At 39.8% G+C, this 25,176-nt stretch overlaps 3 protein-coding genes and 1 pseudogene across 7 annotated transcripts in view; all 4 read left to right on the top strand.

Moving 5' to 3' along the window:
• The window catches only part of LOC131769216 (cilia- and flagella-associated protein 58-like), a 49,583-nt gene extending 44,383 nt beyond the window's left edge, over window positions 1-5,200 (top strand). Inside the window, exon 28 of the mRNA XM_066167850.1 lies at window positions 5,054-5,200. Coding sequence (XP_066023947.1) covers window positions 5,054-5,200 — 147 coding nt within the window. The remainder of the gene's footprint in view (window positions 1-5,053) is intronic.
• Window positions 5,201-5,530: 330 nt separating this feature from the next.
• On the top strand, window positions 5,531-6,644 carry LOC136281319 (zinc finger MYM-type protein 1-like; annotated as a pseudogene).
• Window positions 6,645-13,898: 7,254 nt separating this feature from the next.
• Window positions 13,899-20,738, top strand: LOC131783268 (uncharacterized). 5 transcript variants are annotated; one of them, XM_066166986.1, is made up of 4 exons: window positions 13,899-15,100; window positions 18,154-18,262; window positions 19,092-19,246; window positions 19,967-20,738. In XM_066166986.1, exon 1 carries the CDS (start codon window positions 14,184-14,186, stop codon window positions 15,072-15,074), a length of 891 nt encoding a protein of 296 aa, XP_066023083.1. In that variant the 5' UTR covers window positions 13,899-14,183; the 3' UTR covers window positions 15,075-15,100; window positions 18,154-18,262; window positions 19,092-19,246; window positions 19,967-20,738. The 5 variants fall into 5 exon arrangements, with proteins under 5 accessions (XP_066023083.1, XP_066023077.1, XP_066023076.1 ...); XM_066166980.1 differs by having other exon boundaries at window positions 16,308-18,262; XM_066166979.1 differs by having other exon boundaries at window positions 15,840-18,262.
• A 1,807-nt stretch (window positions 20,739-22,545) lies between these two features.
• Window positions 22,546-24,619, top strand: LOC136281275 (uncharacterized). The gene is made up of 2 exons (XM_066167680.1): window positions 22,546-23,121; window positions 23,894-24,619. The coding sequence occupies exons 1-2, from the start codon at window positions 22,546-22,548 to the stop codon at window positions 24,617-24,619; spliced, it is 1,302 nt and encodes a 433-aa protein (XP_066023777.1).
• Window positions 24,620-25,176: the final 557 nt, after the last annotated feature.

The raw sequence follows: 25,176 nt of genomic DNA, 5'->3' as shown, positions 1-25,176 counted from the left end.
GGTTTCGGTTTTAGAATTTTTTTTTTTATTGCTGATGTCAATAATATTTATAAGACGTGCTACAATTTTCAATCTGTTTGTTTTTGAATTCATTTCGCAATTTTTAGTGCTCTTCCTACCATCTTTTTATTTTAGGCAAAACCTTTCTTTTGTTCAGTTTCGGTTTAAGGAGTTTTTTTTATTACTGATATCAAGTATATCTATATGACGTGCTGCAATTTTTATTCTCTTTGTTTTTGAATTAATTTCGCCATTTTCAATGCTCTTCCTGCCATCTTTTTATCTTAAGCAGTACCTTTCTTTTGTCCGGTTTCGGTTTTAGAAGTTTTCCATCGTCAGAAACTTCACATGTGTGGCTATCATTGGCATCTCAGGTAAGAAAGATTCTATTCTCATCATAGTGGCCTCAACCAAAATTATCAGTTGCAAAGTCTTTGCACCAGTCGACCTCCACAAATCGAACTTGACCGACCTGTTACCACTATCGTTGGATTTTCTCTTTCCATGCACGAGGGAGACTCACTGTTCACCGCCTGAGTAATGTTTTACTCAGGTAGAATTACACCATCTGTGCTTCATCATCAACAACTTACAGTTAGCTCAACCACCACTGGAAGATACGACCTCGGTCAATTACCCTGCCTCACCACAAGGTCGCAACCAGACCACCTCCACCAACACTGCCGGATTAGCTGCGTCTACCAATACAGCCAACTGAAGACGGCCTCAGCCAGTACAAAGAGCGAGACCACTTCATCCTGAGCACTCAACCGGGCCACTCTTTCGGCACAACTAATTGTGCTTTCTCGACCAAAGCAGCCAAATGGAGGGCATCTCCACTACTTCCGGTAGCACAACCAACTTCATTACAGAATCACAGCTGTGATCACATACTGCTTCAGACGACCTCTTTCTTCCCTACAACTGCTTTTCATCAACAAATTACGACTGATAACTCTCCCTAACTTCTACCTAAAATGAAAGTTTCTCTAGTCAACAGTTCGAGCCACTGAGGATGAATGTAGAAGGTGACTGGAAAGGAAAAGGAAAAAAAAGAGTTCATGAACTAAATTTTCTTTGCGGAAGGTTCGAGTTCTTGTCAACTGCATTCTACGTTTTAAGTGGCTGCGTCGATAAATTATTTCTATCTTGGGCTCTTCCCTTCTTCATTCACAGCTTAGAGTGTGGAGTATACGACTTGTTTCACGTAGTTCATTTGCTTGTTTACTTCGCATCAAAGCCTCATAGAATTACTTGCTTCATCCTTGTCATAAATGAAACAAACCGAACCGAAACTCGAGTTATTTCATCTCGTTTGCGACAATGACCGCTAATCATCCCTTGCATTGTACCAAATGCCTTTGGCATATCAGCACTGAAAGGGTTGGTAGGTACGCATCGGCCAGTTGGTCCGACAGTATACTTAAGTACTCCTGTGGATTATTCTAGATGGTATGTCTTAACCGCTGGCGTGTAAACCTCATGTCTTCTCCAATATGCTGTCACATCTCTGCAGTGCTCTTTTTAAGCTAAGTCACGCCTATTGAAGTTCTTGTTGTGCAGCTTTTGCCAGCCTATAAATGTAAATGTATTTCTCCAAAGGAAATGCCAGCCCAATGCCAGATAGGTGTGAGTTTTCAGATCTCTTTCGGTTTCTAATTTTTTGTTTCTGTCATGGAGCTAATTGTGGGTGCATGCCAATAGATGCTGAGATTTCTTCTATCCCGTACATGAATGGTGAGTCAAACGATCTTTGTTCCACTTTTTCCTTGATGCTGTGGGAAGAGCCCTCATAGAGTGCTTGTGGTCGATAGTGATGATTGCTTCCTTGATAAAGCTATTTTCCCTCTCTTGAAGTTGTGGTCCAGCCAAACTCCTTTCAACCAACGTTCACCAGGCGCTGAAATGGTTGCTCATTGGTGCGCCATAACTCCAGTATCATTTCCAAAGAGGCAATTGTCAACTATAACCAATGCTTATTACTTTAACTGTGCTGTTGATCTTGTAAGAGTACCTATTCGTTCATGTTCCAAAGGGAGAAGCTGACAAAAGCTTTGTACAGCACGGTCTGAGCTCTCTTTTCAATTCTTTAATGATGAGTAAGACAGTAATTTTGTTAGGGACTCTAAGAGTCCTATTTCTTTATGTCCATCCCCCTAACTTCCCCCTTGGACGATTTAAGAGGTTCTTTATTGTCCTGAATGGAATGCAAAGGATTGCACTCTGTAGAGCACTTTCCCCTTTCTCAGTGGCCGTCTTGACATTTAAGGCTGGGCTTTCAGTCTTTTGATATTTGCCATTCTTCAATCTAATCTGGTGTGCAATTACAACCTAAGAGGGTTATTTTACCACCCTGTTTGTTTTCTCTGCGGATTTATGACCCTCAGAGTTGCTGCCGTCATACGGATTAAATAACTTCATTCTGCTACCTAATGGAGCTGATGAAGTTGAGGGAGAATGAGCTAGTGGGAACCGATTTTCTGGAGGATCTTCAAGAGTTCGTCCGCATTCTCTATACGGAATTGAATGGTAAAATCGGCGGAGGTAAACTGAGTTATTCGTTGTTTTCTGAAACTCTACTTCCTGCTTTAGCTTTTCCCGTTGCAAGTACTCCTTTCCTCCTTCGTCGGTAAAGGAACTCTTCGGTCAGTACCAAGGAAAAGTTGATTAAAGCTTCGTACAGCTCAGTTTTGGTTCTGTATTCAGCTCACCAATAATGGATAGGACGATGATATTTGAGTGGCTTTGAAAAACTTTTTCTTATCTCTCCATCGCTATAACCTCCCCACTGAACAGTTTAAGAGATTCGTAGTGGTTCTCATGGGCATGCAGAGGGTTATTCTCTGCACTGCACCACCCTCTTTTAAAGCGGCCGTCTCCTTGACCTTAGCCTTCTCCTTGACTGTGTTGGCCGAGGTAGCCAATTCGGTTGTGTTAGTCGAGGTAGTCTGGTCAAATGACCAATTAGGCGGGAAAGGCAGAATAATGGTTGAGGCCGATGGTTGTGGTGGTCGAGCTAACTGCTGCCACCTTTAGAATGGTGAATTGGGAACAGTGACCCCTTTGCATGTGATTGAGAGGTACCATCATGCATCGTGTTTTTTCTTTCAGTCTGGTTGGGTTGATTTGTGGTGGTCGCCCAGTGCATTGACATGCAGCTGATTCTGTTGGATGTGGTCACCATGTTGTGCATCTTCTCTGAGAAAGTCAATATTTGGCCACATATTTGATAGGTTCTGGTCCTAGAATCTTCTGAAAACGAAACCGAGCTGAATTTCATTTACTTTGCAAGTGTTTATTTGAATGTCTATAATAATTTTTTTTATTGGATTTATACTCACAACCTTCGTTTAATAAGTTTTCAAACTGATCTGTTCTGAATTATTGCAGCACGTCATGGTTATCATTTAGTATTATTTCCATATGTATAGTTTTTTTTCTCTTTTGAAATTGTTATTCCCGTGTCAGCTTCTACTCTCGTTTCATTCAAATGTCATATTGCTTTTTATCCAAAAATTTCTTAAACTGTGCTGAATTTCATTCATTTTGCAAGTGTTTGTTTGATTTTAAATTCTTTTTCTCAGATTTATACTGACAACCTTTTTTAAAATAAGCTTTCAAACCTTATCTGTCTTGAATTATTTCAGTACACCACGGTTATCATATTAGGATTATTTTCGTCTATATTCTTTTCTAAAGTAACTCATAATGTAACTCTTTTTATCTTATTTAATTTAAATGTAAGATTTTTTTTAATAATTTGTCAAATTTATACTGAATTCTCTGCTACTCATTTCATTTTTATTCCAAAAACTTTGTATTATTGTAGCACGTCACTCAAAATTTTTTTCACAATAATATTTCAATTCTAGTACTCTGCCCTTATAAGTCTGAAAACTTTGTATTCTCAAGAATGAATGTGCGCAGCACATCATTGTCACAATTTTAAAATTATTTTCCATTTTAATTAAATTATTATTTTTAAATAAATTTGATGTAGCACTGTTTTTCAATTTATTGCTCTTTTTCCGGCTTTATGATGAAAACTTTCTTGAAGTGCACGAGAAAACCAGGCGGAATCGGATGGATTGATCACGTCAAATCTAAATCAATATGGGTTCCCTTTAGGAAAATACCCATTCCTGAAGTTTTTGCACAATGAAAGACAAGTTACTGTGACTGACATAAGTGCCATCTGTAAATTCAATCCACTGGGTTATATTCTATATCTATCAGACTTCAGGAGCATTGAACTGTTTTAACTTGTCCATTTCATTTCTTCCCTATCCTCGCCCTTAAGTAGAGGGAACTTAACCTGGTTTTGAAATCAAACCGTTGCAGACGGGAATAATAAAAAACCTACACGACGCACTCTTCCTACTTTATCAAGAATACGATCATTGTTGTCTCGCCAGCTGCTCTGCATCTTAGGAGACAGTCTTTCTATAACAGTTCTTATGTTGTCGGGGCTTTAAATCTTGTTGAAATACCCGGTAGTTTTGAGGATGTTGGTGCAATCGAACAGGAGAATTGAAACACCAACAGATTCAGCATCCTTCTGGGTTTAGGTACAAACAGCTACGCACAATCTGCTGAGCTCTTCCCTTGTGTGTTGCTTTAACGAATACAGTCTGCCTACACTTTCATATTTATTTCCTTCGATAACAGTCTCGAAGTTATGCGCGAAAAATAAAATAAACTGGGGCGGATCAAATTATGTTCGGAGCTCTGAAAGATCTCCTCAGGAAGATTGGCCTCGCGCGGAGCGGATAAGAGAGCGTGGACGCAACGCTACGAGCAGTACTTTCAACATTTACCTTAGCATACTCGTCTTCCCTGGCTACTGCCTTCTTGTGTTTCTTTTCCAGTTTAAGCTGGTCAAATTTATCATTAGTTAGAGAAATCATGAGAGGTGAAAAAAATAAGAAAAAAAAATTGTCTCTACCTTCTAGGAAAACATTGAATGATTGAATTTCAATTAAAATCTCAGTGAGCATTAAATGTTTTTATTATTTAGTGCCGACAACCTAGAAACCTCTCTTTTGGTTAACAGGACGAGCGGGATTTTGCATACGGGCTCTTGAGTCAAGCGGAATTAGAGGAAGGAGAACTGGCGGTAAATCCATTGAACATTATTTATGAATACGTGTTACCCATTTTACTTCTTTTGTTTTTAATGGGTGTGCTTAAGGTTTGGTGAACAAGGCTGAAGATTTGTTTTTCAACTGCAGTGTTACGACTGAAACCTGGTGAACTCTTATCAAATTGATAAAGGTAGACTTTTACACTAAGAACACATCGGTATATAATTACATCTGATAAGTATCATTCTCAGTGCTGTTACTATCGTCATTATCATTGCTCATAAATGCAGTTTAGCATTTGAACGTTTATATCTCACATGTCACAGATCGAAACACGAGGGTACAGACCCGAATTGATGTGAGTATCTTGGTATATAGGGGCAAAAGTTGTTACTTTACTAAAGTAAAAGCGAAGAAAATTATAAAGGAGAAGCTTTCTGATGTGGATGGTTCTCCGAGAGCGAAGCTCAAGGAATATTATTCAGTTACTTAAACTAAGAGGGAAAGACCAGCCTCTTCTTTTAAAATGGTTAGAGAGGAAAGAAGTCAGATACACCTCACACGATACTCAAAATGAAATAATTGCCATCATGGCGAATCATGTCATCCGTGATCTGGTATCGGAAATCAGGGGTGGCTTTATCTCAATCATATGCGACGAGTACACAGATATCAGTAACAAGGAACAACTAACCATCTGCATTCGATGGGTTGACAAAGAGTTACAGGCCCACGAAGATTTCCTCGGGTTTTACAATGTACCTGACATCGGCGCGGAGACTATAATGTCGGCTATAAAAGATGTGTTATTAAAACTACAGTTATCATTAGTTAATTGTAGGGGACAATGCTATGATGGAGCCAGCAACATGATGGGACATAAAACTGGTGCGGCAAAAAGAATCCAGGACCTCCAACCAAAGGCTTATCCTACTCACTGTCATGGACACTCACTCAGCTTAAGTGTAAAGGACACCACGAAAAACTGTAAGTTGTTATCAGACACTATGGACACAGCAAAAGAAATCGTTTCCCTCATAAAGTTTTCCCCAAAACGAGAAAATCTCCTGGGGGAAATAAAAGAAAACCTAGAAGGCCCTGAATCTGAAGCCAAGGGCATACTTGGCCTTTGCCCCACTAGATGGACAGTACGCGCAAGCTGTTTTCAGCGAATCCTAGACAATTATGCAGCTCTTCTTCAGGAGTGGACAATTTCCCTTGATAATAAACTCCAGTCCGATATACGTGGAAGGATATGGATACCAAGCGCAAATGAACACTTTTGACTTCTTTTTCGGGTTGAATTTAGGACAGCGGCTGTTTTCTCATACAGATAACTTATCAAGAACCTTACAGTAAAAAAAGATGTCAGCTCTAAGTGGCAAACGAGTAGCTTGTCTTACAAAAGACGTTCTGCAGAAGATGCGAAACGATACGAGCTTAAGATCATTTTATGATGTAGTTTTACTGAAAAGTAAAAGCTATCCCTCCATGAGTGGACCGATGTTACCAAGGAGAACTTGCGCGCCAAGAAGAATTAAAATTGGCACTGGAGAGTGAAAGTTTGATATCAGTAGTATAACATAACAATCTATGATATTTCAATTTACTGATTGTGAATTTTCAGACCCGATAGCAACATCACTGGAGATGTGGAACAAAATCAATAGTTTTATCGTTATTTGTATTCTCTGTCACTTTTAGAGAAATTGAATAGAAATCCACAAGCATGCCCCCCCCCGCCCCCAAAAAATTTTTCCTTCACGCATTCTTCTTTAGCCCCCCCCCCCCCCCCCACTCGAAAACTTGCTGCGCGGTCCCTGAATGTGTATGAACAGCTTTCTGACCCTTTACTGCTTTTGATTTTTAAATTTCAGTTCCTTTTTCGAGAACGAAAGCAAATTGCTCTCATCTTCAATGAAATTTCAAACGAAGTCTTCTATCTCATTGCACGTCAGGTTTGAAAATTAGGGTTTATCACTTAGCGAATGAATAACAATTATTTCATGAGCACACGTGAACGTTTGGATATTTGAAGCCTTTTAGCAGCACCACAATAGTTGGCGGAACACATTTTAATTTAAGATGATTCGGAATATGAGCTGATAACGGACGCCGAGTGAAGGAATCAGACCACTGAATAAATACACACGATATCCCCCCAATTTTCGGTCGGGTGACACGTTTCCGCCATTTGATATATTAGAATGTGGAATATTCTTTTTCTCAGGTTATTATGCATAGTCGCGCTTCTTTAATCCGCTGGGTATGGATTAAAAGTGCAGGAATCAATTTTTTTTACGACGGAAGAAGTTACTCTTCCTTGTTTATTATTCCACCACCTCGCAGAGCATTTTTTTTAATAATGTCGACCTAGTTCTAATATTCAGCGATAGTTTTAGTTAGCAAAATTAACTATTGGCAGTTAAGTTAAACTTTAAGGACGTGAATGAAATAGATAAAGAAATTTATCACAGATATGTGTTTGCTTATAGGAAATATCACGGCTGCAACTCAGCACTTCTTAGTCTAACCGAACAATGGAAAAAAAGAAATTGATAACAATAAATTGATCGGTCTGGTCTCCATGGACTTGTCCAAGGTTTTCGACACCTTACCTCATGAACTGATTGTTTTGAAATTAAAAGAATATGGAGCAGATGAAGCAACAATCTCCCTGATAAAAGATTATTTATCAAATCGATTCCAAAGGGTGAGACTGGGGGATACGCTTTCCAATTGGCAACCTATATGCAATGGTGTACAACAGGATCCATCCTCGGCCTTCATTATTCAACATCTTCATGAACGATCTTTCATATGTCATCAAGAAGTGCACTCTGTCCACTTACGCTGATGACACTCAAATCTTTTACGCCGACAATCAACTCTCCAAAGTTGAAGAAACAATCAACAATGATCTTATTAGTGCTGATATATGGTTTGCGCGTAATGGTATGAAGAGGAACAGTTCAAAATACCAGGTTATGGTGTTGGGAAAACACAAAGGAACTGATGAACCAGTGTTTAAGTGTGAGGAGTCACAACTTCCCATATCCAACACAATGGAACTTCTTGGCGTGACAATCGGTGATAAATTAAATTTTGAAAAGCACATTGCTAAAATATGTAGAAAAGTCAGTCAACAAGTCGCCGTATTAAAAAGGATACAGAAAATGTTGTCTTTTGAGACTAGAAGGGATCTTTATAAAGCTTTCACTTTACCACACTTTAATTACTGCTCTGAAACGTGGCACTTCTGTATTAAAAAGTCAGCTGACAAGTTAGAGCTGGTGAACAAACGTGCGCTCCGTTTGTTTTTAGAGATAAGTCCTCGCCTTATAAGGAACTTTGTAAGCCTATCGGTCTCTCAAGTCTTCGTGAACAGCGATTAGCGAAAATATTGTCCACTGTTTTTAAGATATTAGCCAGTGATGCAGGTCCAAAAAGCTTACGTGATCTTATAACAGTAAGGTGCTCCACTTATAACCTTAGGGGCACCACAATACTGGACCTCCCAAAAGTAAAATCAACAACCTTCGGGTTAAGATCATGGAGATATGCTGCATCGAAATTATGGAACGCTTTACCGGACGAGTCTCGAAAGATACAAACATTTACTACTTTTAAAAATTACTTAAAAACATTAGATCTTACGGGACTCTAGTGCGGTGAGGATCTATCCTTGATTATATTTACTGTTTTTAATGATTACATTTTATACATTTTATTTGGTGACTACATTGTTAAATTCTTATATTTTAATATTAGCTAGTTCTTAATCTTAATTTATTTAAATTTATATACCTTCACAAGGCTTTATAATTTCATAATTTCCTTTTCTCTTTTCATTTCGTGGCGTACCTGTAAACTAGCTTTTAGCTAAGCGTTCTGACCACGTTAAATAAATTGATTGATTGAGCGCGAGTGTAAGCAGGGAAGGTCAAAAGGAAAATCCAGGCAACCTCTTACTTTCAAGTGTATTTGAGCATACGAATGACAAATAGAAGTCTTTGGTCTATTTTTCTCTTTTAATGTAATACTACACGTACACAGGAACAGCAACGAAGAAAAGAGCAAGATGAGCTCGAGCTATGGGTATAAACGATGATGGGAAACTCGATGACAATTTTTAAATTGGTGTTTAATCGAATTCATCTCATGATTTTATGTCTACGTAACACAAAACAGATCATCCGTGAAGCTACATTGATTTTAACATTGACCTAAATTCAAAATAAAGAAATAGTTTCTCTGAATCTTGTCACTGATATTTTCCTTAAGAAATGTGGTAGTTGGCGCGGAAGTTAGACTGATAATTAGTAAACGTCAAATATGAATGGAATCCGTGTCGCTTTGAAAAATCTTACTAGCAGTTGTACCACTCAGTTCACTTTAACTCATCTACTCTGTTTGCATTTGTAACTCTGATTAAAGTTCACTTTATTTGACTCCAAATCACAGATTTTTTAACAAAAGCTCGTCAGTCAAATACATGATTCATTCTCTTAAAGTGTGGATGAGCTGCTTAAAATCAAGCACAAGCTGATAAAAGAAAGGGTTGAAAAGCTGTCTGAAATTGCTCGTTTAAGAGTTTTGCTTTCATATTTTCCACTCAAATTTTCTTTCACTCTTTTACATTCTTTGTGAATTTTCATGAGCCAGCAAATGTCTGTATTTAAAATTTCAACAAAAAAAACCGTAACTCATCGTGTGCAGTTTAGTAACTTTGCAAAAACATCTACGTGGTCGTGTTTTAAAAACGTTTTAAAACAATACAATGTAGGACTCTGAACTTGCAAATCTGTGCAAAGCAAGTGCTACACCCTTTTGTCTTTTTTTTTGAAGAAACTGGAAAATATGGGGTCCCCTATAAATTTTTATGTCAGCCACAAATTTCCTTGAAACCTCACAGACTCCTTGATATTGAAATTATTTATTAGTTTTTATTGATCGTACTCGGCACCGTGCTCGGGCACCAAGTGTGAATATAATCCAAAATGCATTATGATAATCGTATCAATAACAAAATTCTCGAATCTGATAAGTTCTCAGCAATAGTTATTTGTTTCTCAATTGAACTTCCATAATACTCAAATTGTCTAATTTGACCTGTCCGATTACAAGATGCTTGTAATCGGACAGGTCAAATCGGACAGTTTTGGGTAGCCAATGAAAAATGAGTAAAAATAACCATTATCCAATGAATATTTGTTCGCGAAAGACTTCCGGTGTAAGACATTTCCACTTCATGATCAATTTCTTTGCCTTCAGGATCGTACAATTAATTTGCCTGGAGAGCTCAATATTATTTTTTTTTATATTGAAAACTCTCGTATTTTGTTATCGATTCGATTAATTGGTAATAGGATTTCGTGTCGTATTACCATTACAAATCGGCTTATTTTTGCAGAAATATTAAATTTTATTATTGTTTTTTTGTTTGCAGAGAGGAAAACATCTTCATCTACCTCACCTGGCAAAGCAAAAGTTGAGGGCAAAAATGACGTAGTTGAGGCTAGAAAATTCATCTACCAATGCCTTGCAACGATAATAGTTTTAGCCCAAGTTCAACTTGAACGCCACCCTAACATTTCTTATCCAATTCCCATGCTTTGGGTCAATCCTCGAGGAGTTATAGTTTTAGTTTATGATAGTCCTAATGATGTTTTAATGATAAGCCAACGAATAGAATGGGACTATATCGCGTTTGCGGCTGTTTGGTTTGTTCTACATTACTCTTTATTCTCCCCCCATGCTTTGAGTAACGCGGGAGATTATTGCTGTGGCTACAGTACTGCAGCTCTTGGCGCTTCATTAGACGACCCGTGGCATTTGGTGTCCCCAGCAGTTTACCTTCAACCACGAGACACGTACAAGCCTGATTGTTATACCTATGTAGATAGCAATTTTGTGAAAAAGTGGTGTTTGATAATAGCAAAATCACGGAAAACTAACAAACGGTTGTTAAATTTCAAGAAGGGGAAGTGAACATGGCTCGCAAGGTATCTTGGGGATACATAATTCTAACTCCACTAACACTAGCATTCATAGTGAAATAGTTCATTAAGGAGTGTGCAAGCTGACTGACACTCTTTGCTCCTCTTTCCTCTGAAACAAAATACATATCTGAATATAATAATAATAATATATAATAATATATCAAACAAAATATATCTGCATTGTTAATCTTTTGCCCAAGACTGCCAGTAAGGACCGTGCTCGGCACCGTTTACGATGAATATGAGATGGTAATATTACAATATGAATATTAATACTAATAGTTTAGCAAAAAAAATGAATAAAATGAAGTTTTTGTTCTGTGATGTGCTTTGAATGAACAGCTTGGATCCTTAACGTACGATCCAAGTGGATCACTTTAGAATCGTAATGAGCTCGCGTGTGGGTCGTGCGCATAAATCAGTATTTCGTCCGTCATGAGGTATCAGAATCGCTGTTCTGCGCCGTGGAATGGAACCTTGGAATTGCGATCTGAAAGTTTTGACCTCAATTTTCTCTGAGTAGTTTGGTGTCTTGTTTGGGGGCACCAGAATCCACATAAAGGTTCCCATAATTTGTAGGTGTTGAAATCTAGTAATCAAATAAACTTTATGGGCGTCTTACTATCCTTAAGTGGGAAGGGAAGTAGTGGGGGATGTGAGTTAGTTTTAAATAAAAAATATAAGGTCCTATTCCCAGTGAATTTTTAATCAACTTCTAATTGAGCAGGGTGGAAGTCGTCTTTGGGGGTTGCCTACATGTTTGTAGTCCATGGTTACTTAAATTAGACCTGATGGCCTCAAGGAATGAGAGATATCCAGATTTCCAGCAAGTAAGATGTCTCCAGGAGAAAGACATATTCTACTCAGTGGAAATTGATAATTCACAGCAAATGAAATGTAATGATTCGATTTAGCGCCCTCCTTCCAATAAGCGCCCCTTTCCGAATAAGCGCCCCCCTTCGAATGTGTTTTTGTTAATAAGCGCCCCCATTCCAATAAGCGCCCCCATTCTAATAAGCGCCCCTATTCTAATAAGCGCCCCTGTTCTAAGATTACAGCGCCTTCAGAATACCGTACGTATCAAACGTGGTTCATCTTCCTTTAATAGCCGACATACCGTACGTAATAATGCATTACAAAAACAGTGGTCTTCGTCTGAGTTTCTCAACTGTTATGTCCATGTAAGTACATAATTCCTTCAAACGAGTAATCTCTTCTTCAAATTTTGTGGCGATTGCTCTGCTGGTTGTTCTCGCCAGGAACGCTCCGGGGACAACAATTCCGTTTTCCAGTCTTCTTGATCCAGTCACTTTGACCTATACTTTGTTCTCATGGCGGGCTTTGAGAAATGTGAATATAAGGAAGGAAAGTTCCATCGGCACATGCCCAATAAGTTTGTTATCAGCTTCAAGGAAAGTCCCAACTGCGTATTCATCGTGTTCTTTAGCTTCTTTACGGTCATCATTCCTGCATGCCAGAGACTCTCCTATGATTGGAGAACACGCCGCTTTGTGAACATGATGACTTCGTATAACAGACGAAAATTCCACTTCATAAAGAAACATCGAATTCCAAATCAAGTGATAGTCAGAACGCGCCATAATCGTAGATATTTACCACTGGTAATTTCGGCGCGTAGCTGCTTTCCCGCTTCTTCTTCATAATTTATATCATTTGCATTGTTCTTACATTCGGTGAATCATTAACAGCTTCAAGCAGTCACGTTCACTTGCAATCTTAAACCCATTCTTACGCGTATCCAGCTGCGTACAGTGATCACTTTGTGTAAAAACATGGAGGCTGATGCTTCTCAGTCCCATGCCGGAAAAAAGGTCAATTCTCATTCAACAGAATTTAAACTAGAAGCCGTACGGTTTGCCGTGGAATGCAGTAGTAGGGAACTTAAGCACCAGACAGAAACACCGGAAGTTCCTGGAAATCGTTAAGCGCGGCATCAGCCTTCAAGACGGTCATTACGAGGTGCCACTACCCGTGAAGGACAGAAATCTCCTGTTACCAGACAACCGACCAATGGCTTGGAACCGACTCAAGACCCTCAAGAAACGACTTGAATCCAACGAAACATATCGCCAGCACTACGTGGAGTTCATGAACAAGGTCATAGACAGCGGTTATGCTGAAAAGGTGCCAGAACAAGGTGACAGCCATAGACCGCAAGTCCATCGGGTACATTCCTCACCATGGCGTGTACCATCCGAAAGAGCCCAACGAAATCAGGGTAGTTTCGACTGCTCAGTGCAGTATCAAGGACAATCCCTCAACAGCCATCTCTTGCAAGGACCCAACCTCGTGAATAATTTGACTGGCGTTCTCTACAGATTCCGTCGAGAGCCGATTGCACTCATGTGCGGCATAGAAGCGATGTTTTATCAAGTTAGAGTACTGCCAGAAGACAGAGACCTTCTGCGTTTCCTCTGGTGGGAAAATGGTGATACATAGAAAGAGTCTTAAGAGTATCGAATGACCGTCCATCTTTTTGGAGCTGCATCATCGCCAGGTTGCTCCAACTTTGCCCTCAAGGCTACAGCTGATGACAATGAAGCAGCTGTCGGTTCCTAAGCCGCAGATTTCCTCGCGACGCGACGTGGACGATGGATTGAAGTCTGTAGCATCAGTGGAAGAGGCAGTCGAACTAGCGAACGACATCCAAGAAATGTGTAAACGAGGTGGCTTTAACCTACACAAGTTTACGTCCATCAGAAAGGAAGTTGACTGGAACTAGCGTGACTGTCTAGCGTTACAACCGGATATCACATTTTGTATTCATATGATTGACAAGTGAAATTGTGATACATGACGAGCCAGAGCAAACCGGATGTTCAAAAATTCGTGGGGTTTGGTTGCTATGGTGTGACGTCATGATCCGGCTCAGTAGCTATCATCGCTTTTGATTTGTGGTTTCAACAGGGGAGCGTTCGGTGATTACATTGACACCGTTGTGTACAACCTCCAATGGCGTCAATCTTGTTTATTTTGAGGGGCTGGATTTTTCTTTTGACATTTCTTGAGGTTGAATTTCAGACATTACTCACAAGAGCGGGAAATTTGTTCTCATTTCGATCAGGTGCTGTGCGGCATGGATGCCTTCGATATTCGAAGAGCTGAATTGCTGCACTCCACGAGCGATTCGAGGGACTGGTATCTCCTGAATTCCAAAATATGCGGCATTCCTGTAGGAAAATTCATGTCGAGTAGCCCTTTGGTGTCAAGCTTTCCAAAAGAATTTAACACAGTGCAACTCTCGAATCTTAAAAATGGCGGGCACTTGGATCGACGACTAGTTCACAAAGAAGAGGTATTCATAGCCTCTTCTTTCGGCGTTGTTTCCGCGATACTTCGGCAAAAACTAAAAGCGGGCGAAGAAGAAAAGTACAGTTGGTTGGTTGATGGCATCAACAGCCTAAATATTGGCCAAGATAATGAAGATTGCCAAACAGCGACTGACACACGTGACAACAACAAGGACAAAATTCATGACCCGGTACAAACAGTATTTGGAGTCGATTCAAGGTCAGCCATATCCATGGAGGATATCGAGAAGAGTCAAGATGAAAATCTTAAGCTTAAGGCTGAACTTGAAGTTGTGCTTCCCCAGTTAGAGGCCCTTCGAGATGAGGTGAAAAACGGCGGTCAATCGACGCTGAGCTCAGACACACAGGACCCGGCAAAGGACAACCCGGACAGTACAAGCGATATGTGGACCTTGATCGGCGATGTTTGCGATAAGTTCCAGGTGCCTCTTGCATCTTTATTCGCCGATCAGGTGGACCAGAATGTTGAAGTGGCTAAAGTGATGAGCGATATCGCAGAACAGCTGCTGAGAAAAAAAGACCCGAAGCAAGCCCTGGAAGCAATACTGGGGGACAGTGCCCCAAATTCTTTAAATCCCTTCGTGTGCCCGATTGGACGTTACTTTACTTCAAGCTGCAGTCCCGGATCCCAGACCAAGGATGGCAAACCTTGTTGAACTTTACAAAGTTAGGGCGAACTAAGGTAAATCATTTAATCTTTTTAAATCATTTTGTATTGCCAGTTAGTGTGTTTGATTAAATTGGTGAGTGGGGAAAATCTGCCACCACTGTATTTAAATTCTGGTCAACTTTATCCGTTTCTTTTGGAGGTCAAAATTTATTTAATTATGATAAAATAAAACAATATACCGATACAAAGTACAAAGATAAATAGAAAAATAACAAACAGAAATATTGTTTTTCCTCTTTCTTTTTTTATTGCTAAACTTTATCAAGGGCATGGCTAGAGGGGTTCCTGAGGTGCCCCTGACCCCCCACCCCCCTTTAACCATACCTCATCTTACTAAAATCATTTTCACTGATGAGCAGTGTGACTAAAATAGAGTAGTTTATATTAGAACTCAAACTGTAACTTGATCTCAGTATTCTTATTTCACAAGACATGTCTTTCCTTACCTAAACATTTATTTGTGCTCTTATCATTATTGATGGATTCCACATTATATTATAATCATTCTATTACCATTTTACATTTTAATGGGTTCATTGATCTGTAATGCCAGGGATGGAAACTTAATTTTGACAGCACTGGCCATCGGGTGAGTGCCTTTAATAAATGCAACAAAAAGCCTAGGATTTTTACTTGCCCAAGTAGTTTTGACACTCGCCTGGGCAAGTGGGCAAGTGCTAATTTCCAACCCTGTAGTGCCTTCTTTTATTGATTCATTAAGATATTGTTATGTCTGCATTTGTTTATCTAGACGAAATCTGACATTCCACTTCTTCTGAACAAGAATCACATAAAGGCTGTGCGCAAGATGATCTACTTGTTCATTATCTAGATTGAAATCATTACGTTACATAAACTTTTAAGCCTAAGCTTCAGTTACGAGATCTTCCTTTTTCAGCATAAATCTTTGATTTCTTCAGAATACCAGTAGAGACCCTCAAATGTTATATGTCCTCTCTGGTTCACCCAGGTTGAAGTCCTGGCATAGTTGTATGCCTGAGTGCTTCTGGGATATATAACATAATAAGTATTTTGGTTCGAACATGGTAAATCGAAGCTCTAGCAAGTGTTATATATCCTCTTTGGTTCACCCAGGTTGAAGTCCTGGCATAATTGGATGCCTGAGTGCTTCTGGGATATATAACATGAGCATTACTTTTGGTTCGCACATGGTATCGAAGTTCTAGCAAGCGTTATATATCCTCTCTGGTTCACCCAGGTTGAAGTCCTGGCATAATTGTATGCCTGAGTGCTTCTGGGATATATAAAATAATAAGTACTTTGGTTCGCACATGGTTTTGAAGTTCTAGCAAGTGTAATATATCCTCTTTGGTTCACCCAGGTTGAAGTCCTGGCATAGTTGTATGCCTGAGTGCTTCTGGGATATATAACATAATAAGTATTTTGGTTCGCACATGGTTTCAAAGTTCTAGCAAGTGTTATATTTCCTCTTTGGTTCACCCAGGTTGAAGTCCTGGCATAGTTGTATGCCTGAGTGCTTCTGGGATATATAACATAATAAGTATTTTGGTTTGCACAAGATATTGAAGTTCTAGCAAGTGTTATATATCCTCTTTGGTTCACCCAGGTTGAAGCCCTGGCATAATTGTATGCCTGAGTGCTTCTGGGATATATAACATAATAAGTACTTTGGTTCGCACATGGTTTTGAAGTTCTAGCAAGTGCTATATATCCTCTTTGGTTCACCCAAGTTGAAGTCCTGGCATAGTTGTATGCCTGAGTGCTTCTGGGATATATAGCATAATAAGTATTTTGGTTCGCACTTGGTATCGAAGTTCTAGTAAGTGTTATATATCCTCTTTGGTTCACCCAGGTTGAAGTCCTGGCATAATTGTATGCCTGAGTGCTTCTGGAATATATAACATAATAAGTATTTTGGTTCGCACATGGTATCGAAGATCTAGCAAGTGTTATATATCCTCTCTGGTTCACCCAGGTTGAAGTCCTGGCATAATTGTATGCCTGAGTGCTTCTGGGATATATAACATAATAAGTATTTTGGTTCGCACATGGTATCGAAGATCTAGCAAGTGTTATATATCCTCTTTGGTTCACCCAGGTTGAAGTCCTGGCATAATTGGATGCCTGAGTGCTTCTGGGATATATAACATGAGCATTACTTTTGGTTCGCCCATGGTATCGAAGTTCTAGCAAGCGTTATATATCCTCTCTGGTTCACCCAGGTTGAAGTCCTGGCATAATTGTATGCCTGAGTGCTTCTGGGATATATAAAATAATAAGTACTTTGGTTCGCACATGGTTTTGAAGTTCTAGCAAGTGTAATATATCCTCTTTGGTTCACCCAGGTTGAAGTCCTGGCATAGTTGTATGCCTGAGTGCTTCTGGGATATATAACATAATAAGTATTTTGGTTCGCACATGGTTTCAAAGTTCTAGCAAGTGTTATATTTCCTCTATGGTTCACCCAGGTTGAAGTCCTGGCATAGTTGTATGCCTGAGTGCTTCTGGGATATATAACATAATAAGTATTTTGGTTTGCACAAGATATTGAAGTTCTAGCAAGTGTTATATATCCTCTTTGGTTCACCCAGGTTGAAGCCCTGGCATAATTGTATGCCTGAGTGCTTCTGGGATATATAACATAATAAGTACTTTGGTTCGCACATGGTTTTGAAGTTCTAGCAAGTGCTATATATCCTCTTTGGTTCACCCAAGTTGAAGTCCTGGCATAGTTGTATGCCTGAGTGCTTCTGGGATATATAGCATAATAAGTATTTTGGTTCGCACTTGGTATCGAAGTTCTAGTAAGTGTTATGTATCCTCTTTGGTTCACCCAGGTTGAAGTCCTGGCATAATTGTATGCCTGAGTGCTTCTGGGATATATAACATAATAAGTATTTTGGTTCGCACATGGTATCGAAGATCTAGCAAGTGTTATATATCCTCTCTGGTTCACCCAGGTTGAAGTCCTGGCATAATTGTATGCCTGAGTGCTTCTGGGATATATAACATAATAAGTATTTTGGTTCGCACATGGTATCGAAGATCTAGCAAGTGTTATATATCCTCTCTGGTTCACCCAGGTTGAAGTCCTGGCATAATTGTTTGCCTGAGTGCTTCTGGGATATCTAATATCGGCATCACGACATCACGTCAACGTGAATTTTGGAGACATGCATGCCGAAAGATTTGGTAAGTGTTTATTATTATTGTATTTGGTTATGCCTACAAGTCCAAGGTGTGCTATGCTTATTATTTATTGTTAGAGTGCCATTTTTTTTCTCAAGAGTACATATATCTGACTTTCAAAATCCCTCTGGTCTAACAAAACTTTTTATGATTATTTTGATTCTAGTTCTCAAATTTCTTTTTAAATTTCATCCTTTCGTATGTGTAGCAACTGAACTAAATGAGAAATTGTTTCTAATCTACAGCATTATGTTGAGCAATTAATTTTGTTACTTAAATGTTTGACCACAGTTGCAGTTTTGTCAAACATGACCAAACTGGCTGGCATTTTCCTGATGACCGACTGTCAGTTCTAGCTCATTATTTCTTATATAATACTGGTAAATGCTCAGTCATATTGATCATTGAAGTGCTTGCCATATGCACTATTCCTTGTGTTGTCCTTTATGTGAATCGCATACTTATGTTATCACTGCAACACACTTATTAAAATTATTGCATCTGAACGAGTCAGGAAAGTTTTTTAGAGATTGGGGAACTCACACTGACACACTTGACATTGCCAGTACAGGTAAGCAAATTCACTTTTCACTGGGTTAAATGTAATACCCAGCTTAGTGAGTTTGATGGGATGTTAAGATTATAACAACGTATACAAAAAGAAAACTTATTTCTTTAACATGTGATATAAAGGACCGTTATCATCTCTTTAAACACCACTTTGAAAAGCTATGCAATACCAGTTATTAAACATTTCAATTAAATAAGGCTCCAGTTTTGTGAACAAGCGAAATCCCTTTGACACTCTCATTATTTGGGATCGTTTTGTTAGGTCTGCTACAGCAGGAGTTAGATACTAAGCTACAGTTCTGGAAAACAAAACAACAGGAAGTTGTTGCAAAGCTGTCCACTCTTCGAAAAAACAAGAAGTACCCAAAGGAAGTCCAGAATTATGTTGCTCAGTATCAACAGGATGCCTACAAAAATGTAAGTGATGTAATAAGTTTTAATTACAAGCAATGCATACTTGAAACAAACAGGAACCATGACAACTCTTTAGCTATTGCTTTATCTGGCAGATGGCAAAAGAAATCTGCAATTCATTTTACAAGTTCACTGACCAGTAAGTCAATATATGTTATGTAGCCTTCAAGTAGAGTGCTACATTGTATAAACTATGCAATATAGTCATATGCATGTCGAATGCCTTACACAGAATTTTTCGCATGTAACAAAGTTAATATAAGTAAATATAAAGTAGAATAAAAGAGGCTGACAAATAGTTTCCATCACTTTCCGGCTCTTATTTTTAGATAGGCCATTCCATAGGTTATTGTCAGTTACTGCTACAAATGTGGCTATATATTTGCTGGGAGATGTTGAAAACTAAGGTGGCTCCAAAGCTCGAAAATTGCTTCTAGGAAGTTCTGTTAACTTCGGCGATGAAACCACTCCCAGGAAGTTTTGGTAACTTTGCAAAATGTTGTATCTTATCAACATGCTGATCATACAGGAGCGCTTTTAGAAGTATAAGGTGGCCAGAAACCGCTCTCAGGAAATTTTGTTGACTTGATAAAAAGTAAAGTTGTATCTTAACATACTTATCATGCAGTTCAATAACAAAAGATGGTAACACTGTAATTGACACAGCAATTTCCAGATTGCAGCGTAAATGTGATTTAAACGAGTCTTTACTCTGTCTTCCAGCGCACACTATTACCTGGCTCAACACGGGAGAGAGAAGCTTTATCCGGCAATGTTTTGAAGAAATGTTGCAAAATGTTAAGCCTGGCTTATTAAGCTTGGTATTGGTTCCGGTAAACATGGACAATGTACATTGGGGACTAATGGTCCTCGATGTAAAAAACAAAGAAGCGTATTTTGATGATGGCCTTGGATATTCTTTCTCCAAAACTTCTTATGTCTTTCTTATCATGAGTGAGCTTCAGTCCAAGTTTCCAGACTGCGATGACTTTTCTCTGGATGACTGGCGTAATGTAAAAACATTCAAAAGGTTTGGAATGCCGAGACAACAGACAGATGGCCAACTAATTGGAAGCGGCAGTTGTGGCGTTGGGGTTATTCTAGCGGCCCTTGATTTTATGACCTCTTCACAACCTCAAGTTGTTTCACGGTCATGGAACTTCAGTGAGATGACAGCACACAGGAAGGACATAATGAAACTGCTTGCTTCGAAGCCATAAGCCAGCTACAAGTTTGGCCAAAACGTTTGAGACAGCCGCGAAAAGAGAAAGGGGTGTCATTTCAAATAATATGGAAATGTAATACGGAAACGTGGTGCCGAAAACAAAAAGCAAAGGGGGCGCTTGAAAGCTTGCCTCAGTGGGAACTTTAGCATCATATAGTGGGTGGGGGAGACTACCGCGAGCGGGCTTTGGATGTGTCCTATTTCAGTCGTGTACTGGTTGAAATAAAAAAAAAATGCAGTATGATAGACGGCTGGCTTTTAAAATATAAAGTCGTGCGACTTCAGCCTGGGAAATTGTTGAATACACTGCGATAATTTCGTACGGTGTAAAACGGCCCGAAGTGTATACTGTAAAATTCTGGTTAGATTATCTACCTGCAGACAAAACAATCCGGTTATAGGCCCCCCGATAACCCCCCTTCCCCCCTCTGCTGGATGACAGTGCTAACTGGAAATTTTGCTTTAATATGACTTTAAATTAAAAACGAATTTAGATCAACATTACCATGGCTTGTTTCCAAACGCTTTTCAATCCGCTAAACCTACCCAAAACCCTTTACAAAGTTTTATTATATGGCTGCGATAGTACGCGCACTCAGATTGGTTAATTAGCGGTCCGTAATCCCCCGGTAAACGCCCACGGGCATAGCAGATTTTTTCCGCCACGGTTTTGGTTTACAAAACCTAGCGAACTTAGTGACTTTCGCTGAAAGGAACTTCGTTAAAAAAGCAAGAAATTCAACAAAAAACGTATCTCTTCTTTAACTATGCGTTCTGAAAAACATTTCTTTTCTGAATTTTATTATCCTGACGAAATTGTGACGGAAAATGAAGGCAATGTAGAAGTTCACTCTATTTCGCGCGCTTTACCTACTTGAAGCCATATTATAGAAAAACTTGATAACCTTGTTTGCTCGGGCTTTACTGTAAAATTCCATAATTTCGGGCTGAAATTTTGATTTATGGACCTCGCCCAGAGGCTCGGTCCATAAAGCAAAAATTTCATCCCTCAGTCTGGAATTTTACAGTTAAGCCCTCGCGCCCGGTTATTAAGTAGTTAGTATTAGGCAAGGGCTTATAACCGAAATTTTACAGTATCAAAAATTTAACATGCTGAATTCGCACTACTTCACGGTTTAAACGGCTAAATTTCGCAGTCAAATCCCGCAACGTTCTCATTTTGATCGACATACGCGTTTCGTTTGTAGTCGTGGCGTGAGCGTGTTGCGTGCATTAATCGAAGGCAAAAGTCGTGGCGTCCGGTTCGTCCCTTGTTCATTTCAGGCAGACTTAAAAAAGGGGGAATTTCGCTCGAGTGTTAAAAATGACCCAAAATGACGAAATCCGAGATTCGTTCAACAAAAAGGGTCTATTATACTCTTTCTTAGTACCGATTTGCTGGCACGTACGTATTTGTCTGGCGGTTTACGGTCCAGAAAATAGAGCGGTTTCAGAAAAGGAAAGCTGACTTGGAAAGTCAGCAAATAAAGTCGGCTCGTCCGCTTTCGCTTTTGTTCCCGGTCTATTGATAAAAATCAAAGAGCCAAAATACGTCATTCACTCCAAACGTGGCATACATTCACTGACACGTTTTGAATTACCAAAATAGAAATTTTAATTATAAACGCACACTCTCGTTTCAGGATTATAACACGCTCGCGCGAAAGTTCGCACTTTCAGCGTAACATAAATGATCAGTAGCAGGGATATTGTTACAATGGAATGTTGCAAGCTGCTGGACGTCAAGCTGAGATCGTGGAGTAAAACTCCTCGATCTCAGCAGGATCCAAAGCTCTTTTTTCGGTTGCTAAGAACGTCTGGCTCGTCATGGAGACAGAAGAGTATTGTGAAAGAATGAGGTTTTTGAGGACAAACAACGCAAACAACACGAGGATCGTGAGGCCAGTTATTTTGTAATTTTTCGTTTCATTTTCGTTATTAAACACGGGAATTGTCAGTACATCATGAGTGCTTTTGTGTGCCGTACAACTTCGGGACAGAAGTTATCCAGCAAATTCCAGTCTCCGATAGAACAGAGGGCATCAAAGAACTGGATTTTAGTCGCGAACCCGTACCCATGGAACGCGCCTTAGGCGTGCACTGGTGTATAGAGTCAGATACCTTCAATTTCACCCTCTCTCTTAGAGACAGACCTTGCACAAGACGCGGAATTCTTTCTACTATCAGTTCGATTTACGACCTGCTCGGTTTCGTCGCTCCGGTCCTCCTAGAAAGCAAGACCATTCTACAGGAACTTTGCCGTAATAACACTGGATGGGACGATCCGGTTCCCAATGATATACAGTCCAAATGGTTCAAATGGAAGTCCGAATTAGAAGACTTGCAAAGCTTCGCAATTCCACGCTGTTACAAGCCAATAAATTTCGGAAGGGTCGTCAGGGCAGAGATCCACCACTTCTCGGATGCGTGTTTCAAGGGTTACGGGCAGTGCAGTTACTTGAGAATGGTAAACGAGAATGGCAAAATCTGCTACTCTTTCGTACTAGGAAAATTGAAAATTTCCCTTGAAAGCAGTAATCATCTCGTGGCTAGAGCTCACAGCAGTGGTGCCATCGCCAGGAGTCCGCAAAAAGTTAAAGGGGGAGCCGGACATCGAGATAACAGACGAAGACAGACAGCAAAGTGGTCCTCGGTTACATCGCTAACAGCGTCAGATGTTTCCACGTTTTTAAAGCGATGATCCAGAGGTCAAGAAAATTGTGTCTCTCGCTACTACTGTCACACCATCCTGGCCAACCATGGTAGACCGACTGACATACTTTTCGGATTGGCAACGCGCTTAGAAGGCAATTGCCATATGCTGCCGATATGTGCGCCTATTACAAAGTAAAATCCAGAAAGGAAATGAAGACGAGATCACTAGGAAGTTGCGAAGTGGAAGGAGAATTCAGCCTATATCAATTAAAGAACTGTATGAAGCAGAAGTCGTTATCCTGAAGGCTGTGTTTCTTTGATTGATATTTAATCCGTTTATTGACATTTGATTGTTTGATTAGCCGCGTGATTAACAGTCGATAGAGTAATAGCTAAGTAACTTGATCATTCAGTTAGGACACGTTTTAAGTAACGCGAAATCAGAGACAAAGGTCATAAACGTTTTGTACCTTACGGACTTTAGGTTGAACGTCGCTAACCTGTAGTGTATTACTGTTCGATCTGCTGACCCGTTTTGCTGACCTGTTATTGAAATACGTTTGATTGGATATCGCCACAGAAGTAAGTAATTTGTTTTGTAACCGATTGAATTGAGAATTGTTAGTTCCCGTGCAATTTCATGAATCGCTCGCATTAGATTAGGTTTCTCAACAATTTTGTATCTTTCTTATAGATCAAATAAAACAATATAAAGATTATACGATTCCGTATCCAATCATTCGTCCGAGAACCATTTTCCCTTGGAACAGGCTGTAGAACAAGAATTCAACCCCAACACCACACCATCAAGCCCTCTTAGTAAATTAGATCCATACAAGGATTCAAACGGCGTTATTAGAGTTGGTGGACGACTCAATCTATCTGACGTCCCCGGGCAGTGTATTCACCCGGCAATTCTGCCGAAAACCGGTCACGTGACTGAAATCATTATCAGGCACTATAATCACAAATACCGACACGAAGGCAGAGGGATCGCGACTAATGAAATCAAAGCAAGTGGTTACTGGATCGTCGGAGCTACTTCAGCCGTATCGTTGGCAATATCTACATGTGTTACGTGCTGTACATTACGAGGTAAATTACAGGAGCAACGTATGGCTGAATTACCGCATGATCGATTGGAAACAGTGCCTCCATTCACCAATTGCGTAGTTGATTATTTTGGCCCCTTCGTGATCAGGGAGGGTCGCAAGGATCGTAAACGTTACGGAGTGCTATTCACCTGTATGGCTTCTAGAGCAGTACACGTCGAGGTAGCCACTACTTTGGAGACCGATTCCTTTAGCAATGCCTTCCGAAGGTTTGTCTCCAGGAGAGGTCCTATTTGGCAGTTACGCAGCGACCAGAGTACGAATTTCGTGGGTGCCAGAAGAGAGTTAAAGGCAGCTTTAGAAGAATTGGACCATGATAAGATCCGAAGTGTGCTACAGTGCCACCATTGCGGTTGGTTTGTCTTTAAAATGAACGTTCTGTAAGCCAGTCACATGGGTGGTGTATGGGAGCGACAGATTCGCTCAGTATGCAACGTCCTGTCGTCTCTATTGCAAACGAACGGTTTCCAATTCAACCACGAAGCGCTTACAACCTTCATGTGCGAAGCGGAGGCAATAGTAAACAGCCGCCCACTCACAACTGACTCCTTGAACAATCCAACCTCTCTGAATCCGTTGACGCCCAACCATCTATTAACAATGAAAACGAAAGTGCTCCTTCCACCGCCTTTTGTGTTCCAAGCCCCTGATAAATATCGCAGAAAACACTGGAGACGAGTACAGCACTTAGCAAACGAATTTTGGATCAGATGGAAGAAAGAGTACTTGCTTAATCTGCAACAAGGACAGAAATGAAACAAGCCCAGACAAAAAATCACAAGATTAGGAAAATTTAATGAAAGAATTGTCATACAGTGTTATGGTCTAGACTTAGAGAAGATTACAGAATGAACAAAGGCATTCGCATCACCATGTTTTCAATTGTTTCTGTTTTCAGAACCGTGGATTCCAACTTGAAAGCATTTTGTGCAAACAATGTG

Source organism: Pocillopora verrucosa, chromosome 1 (genome assembly GCF_036669915.1).
Source record: "Pocillopora verrucosa isolate sample1 chromosome 1, ASM3666991v2, whole genome shotgun sequence".
In the NCBI taxonomy this organism is placed as follows: Eukaryota; Metazoa; Cnidaria; class Anthozoa; order Scleractinia; family Pocilloporidae; genus Pocillopora; species Pocillopora verrucosa.
Note: the sequence above shows the minus strand (reverse complement) of the source record. Positions and strands in the feature narration are given on the sequence as shown.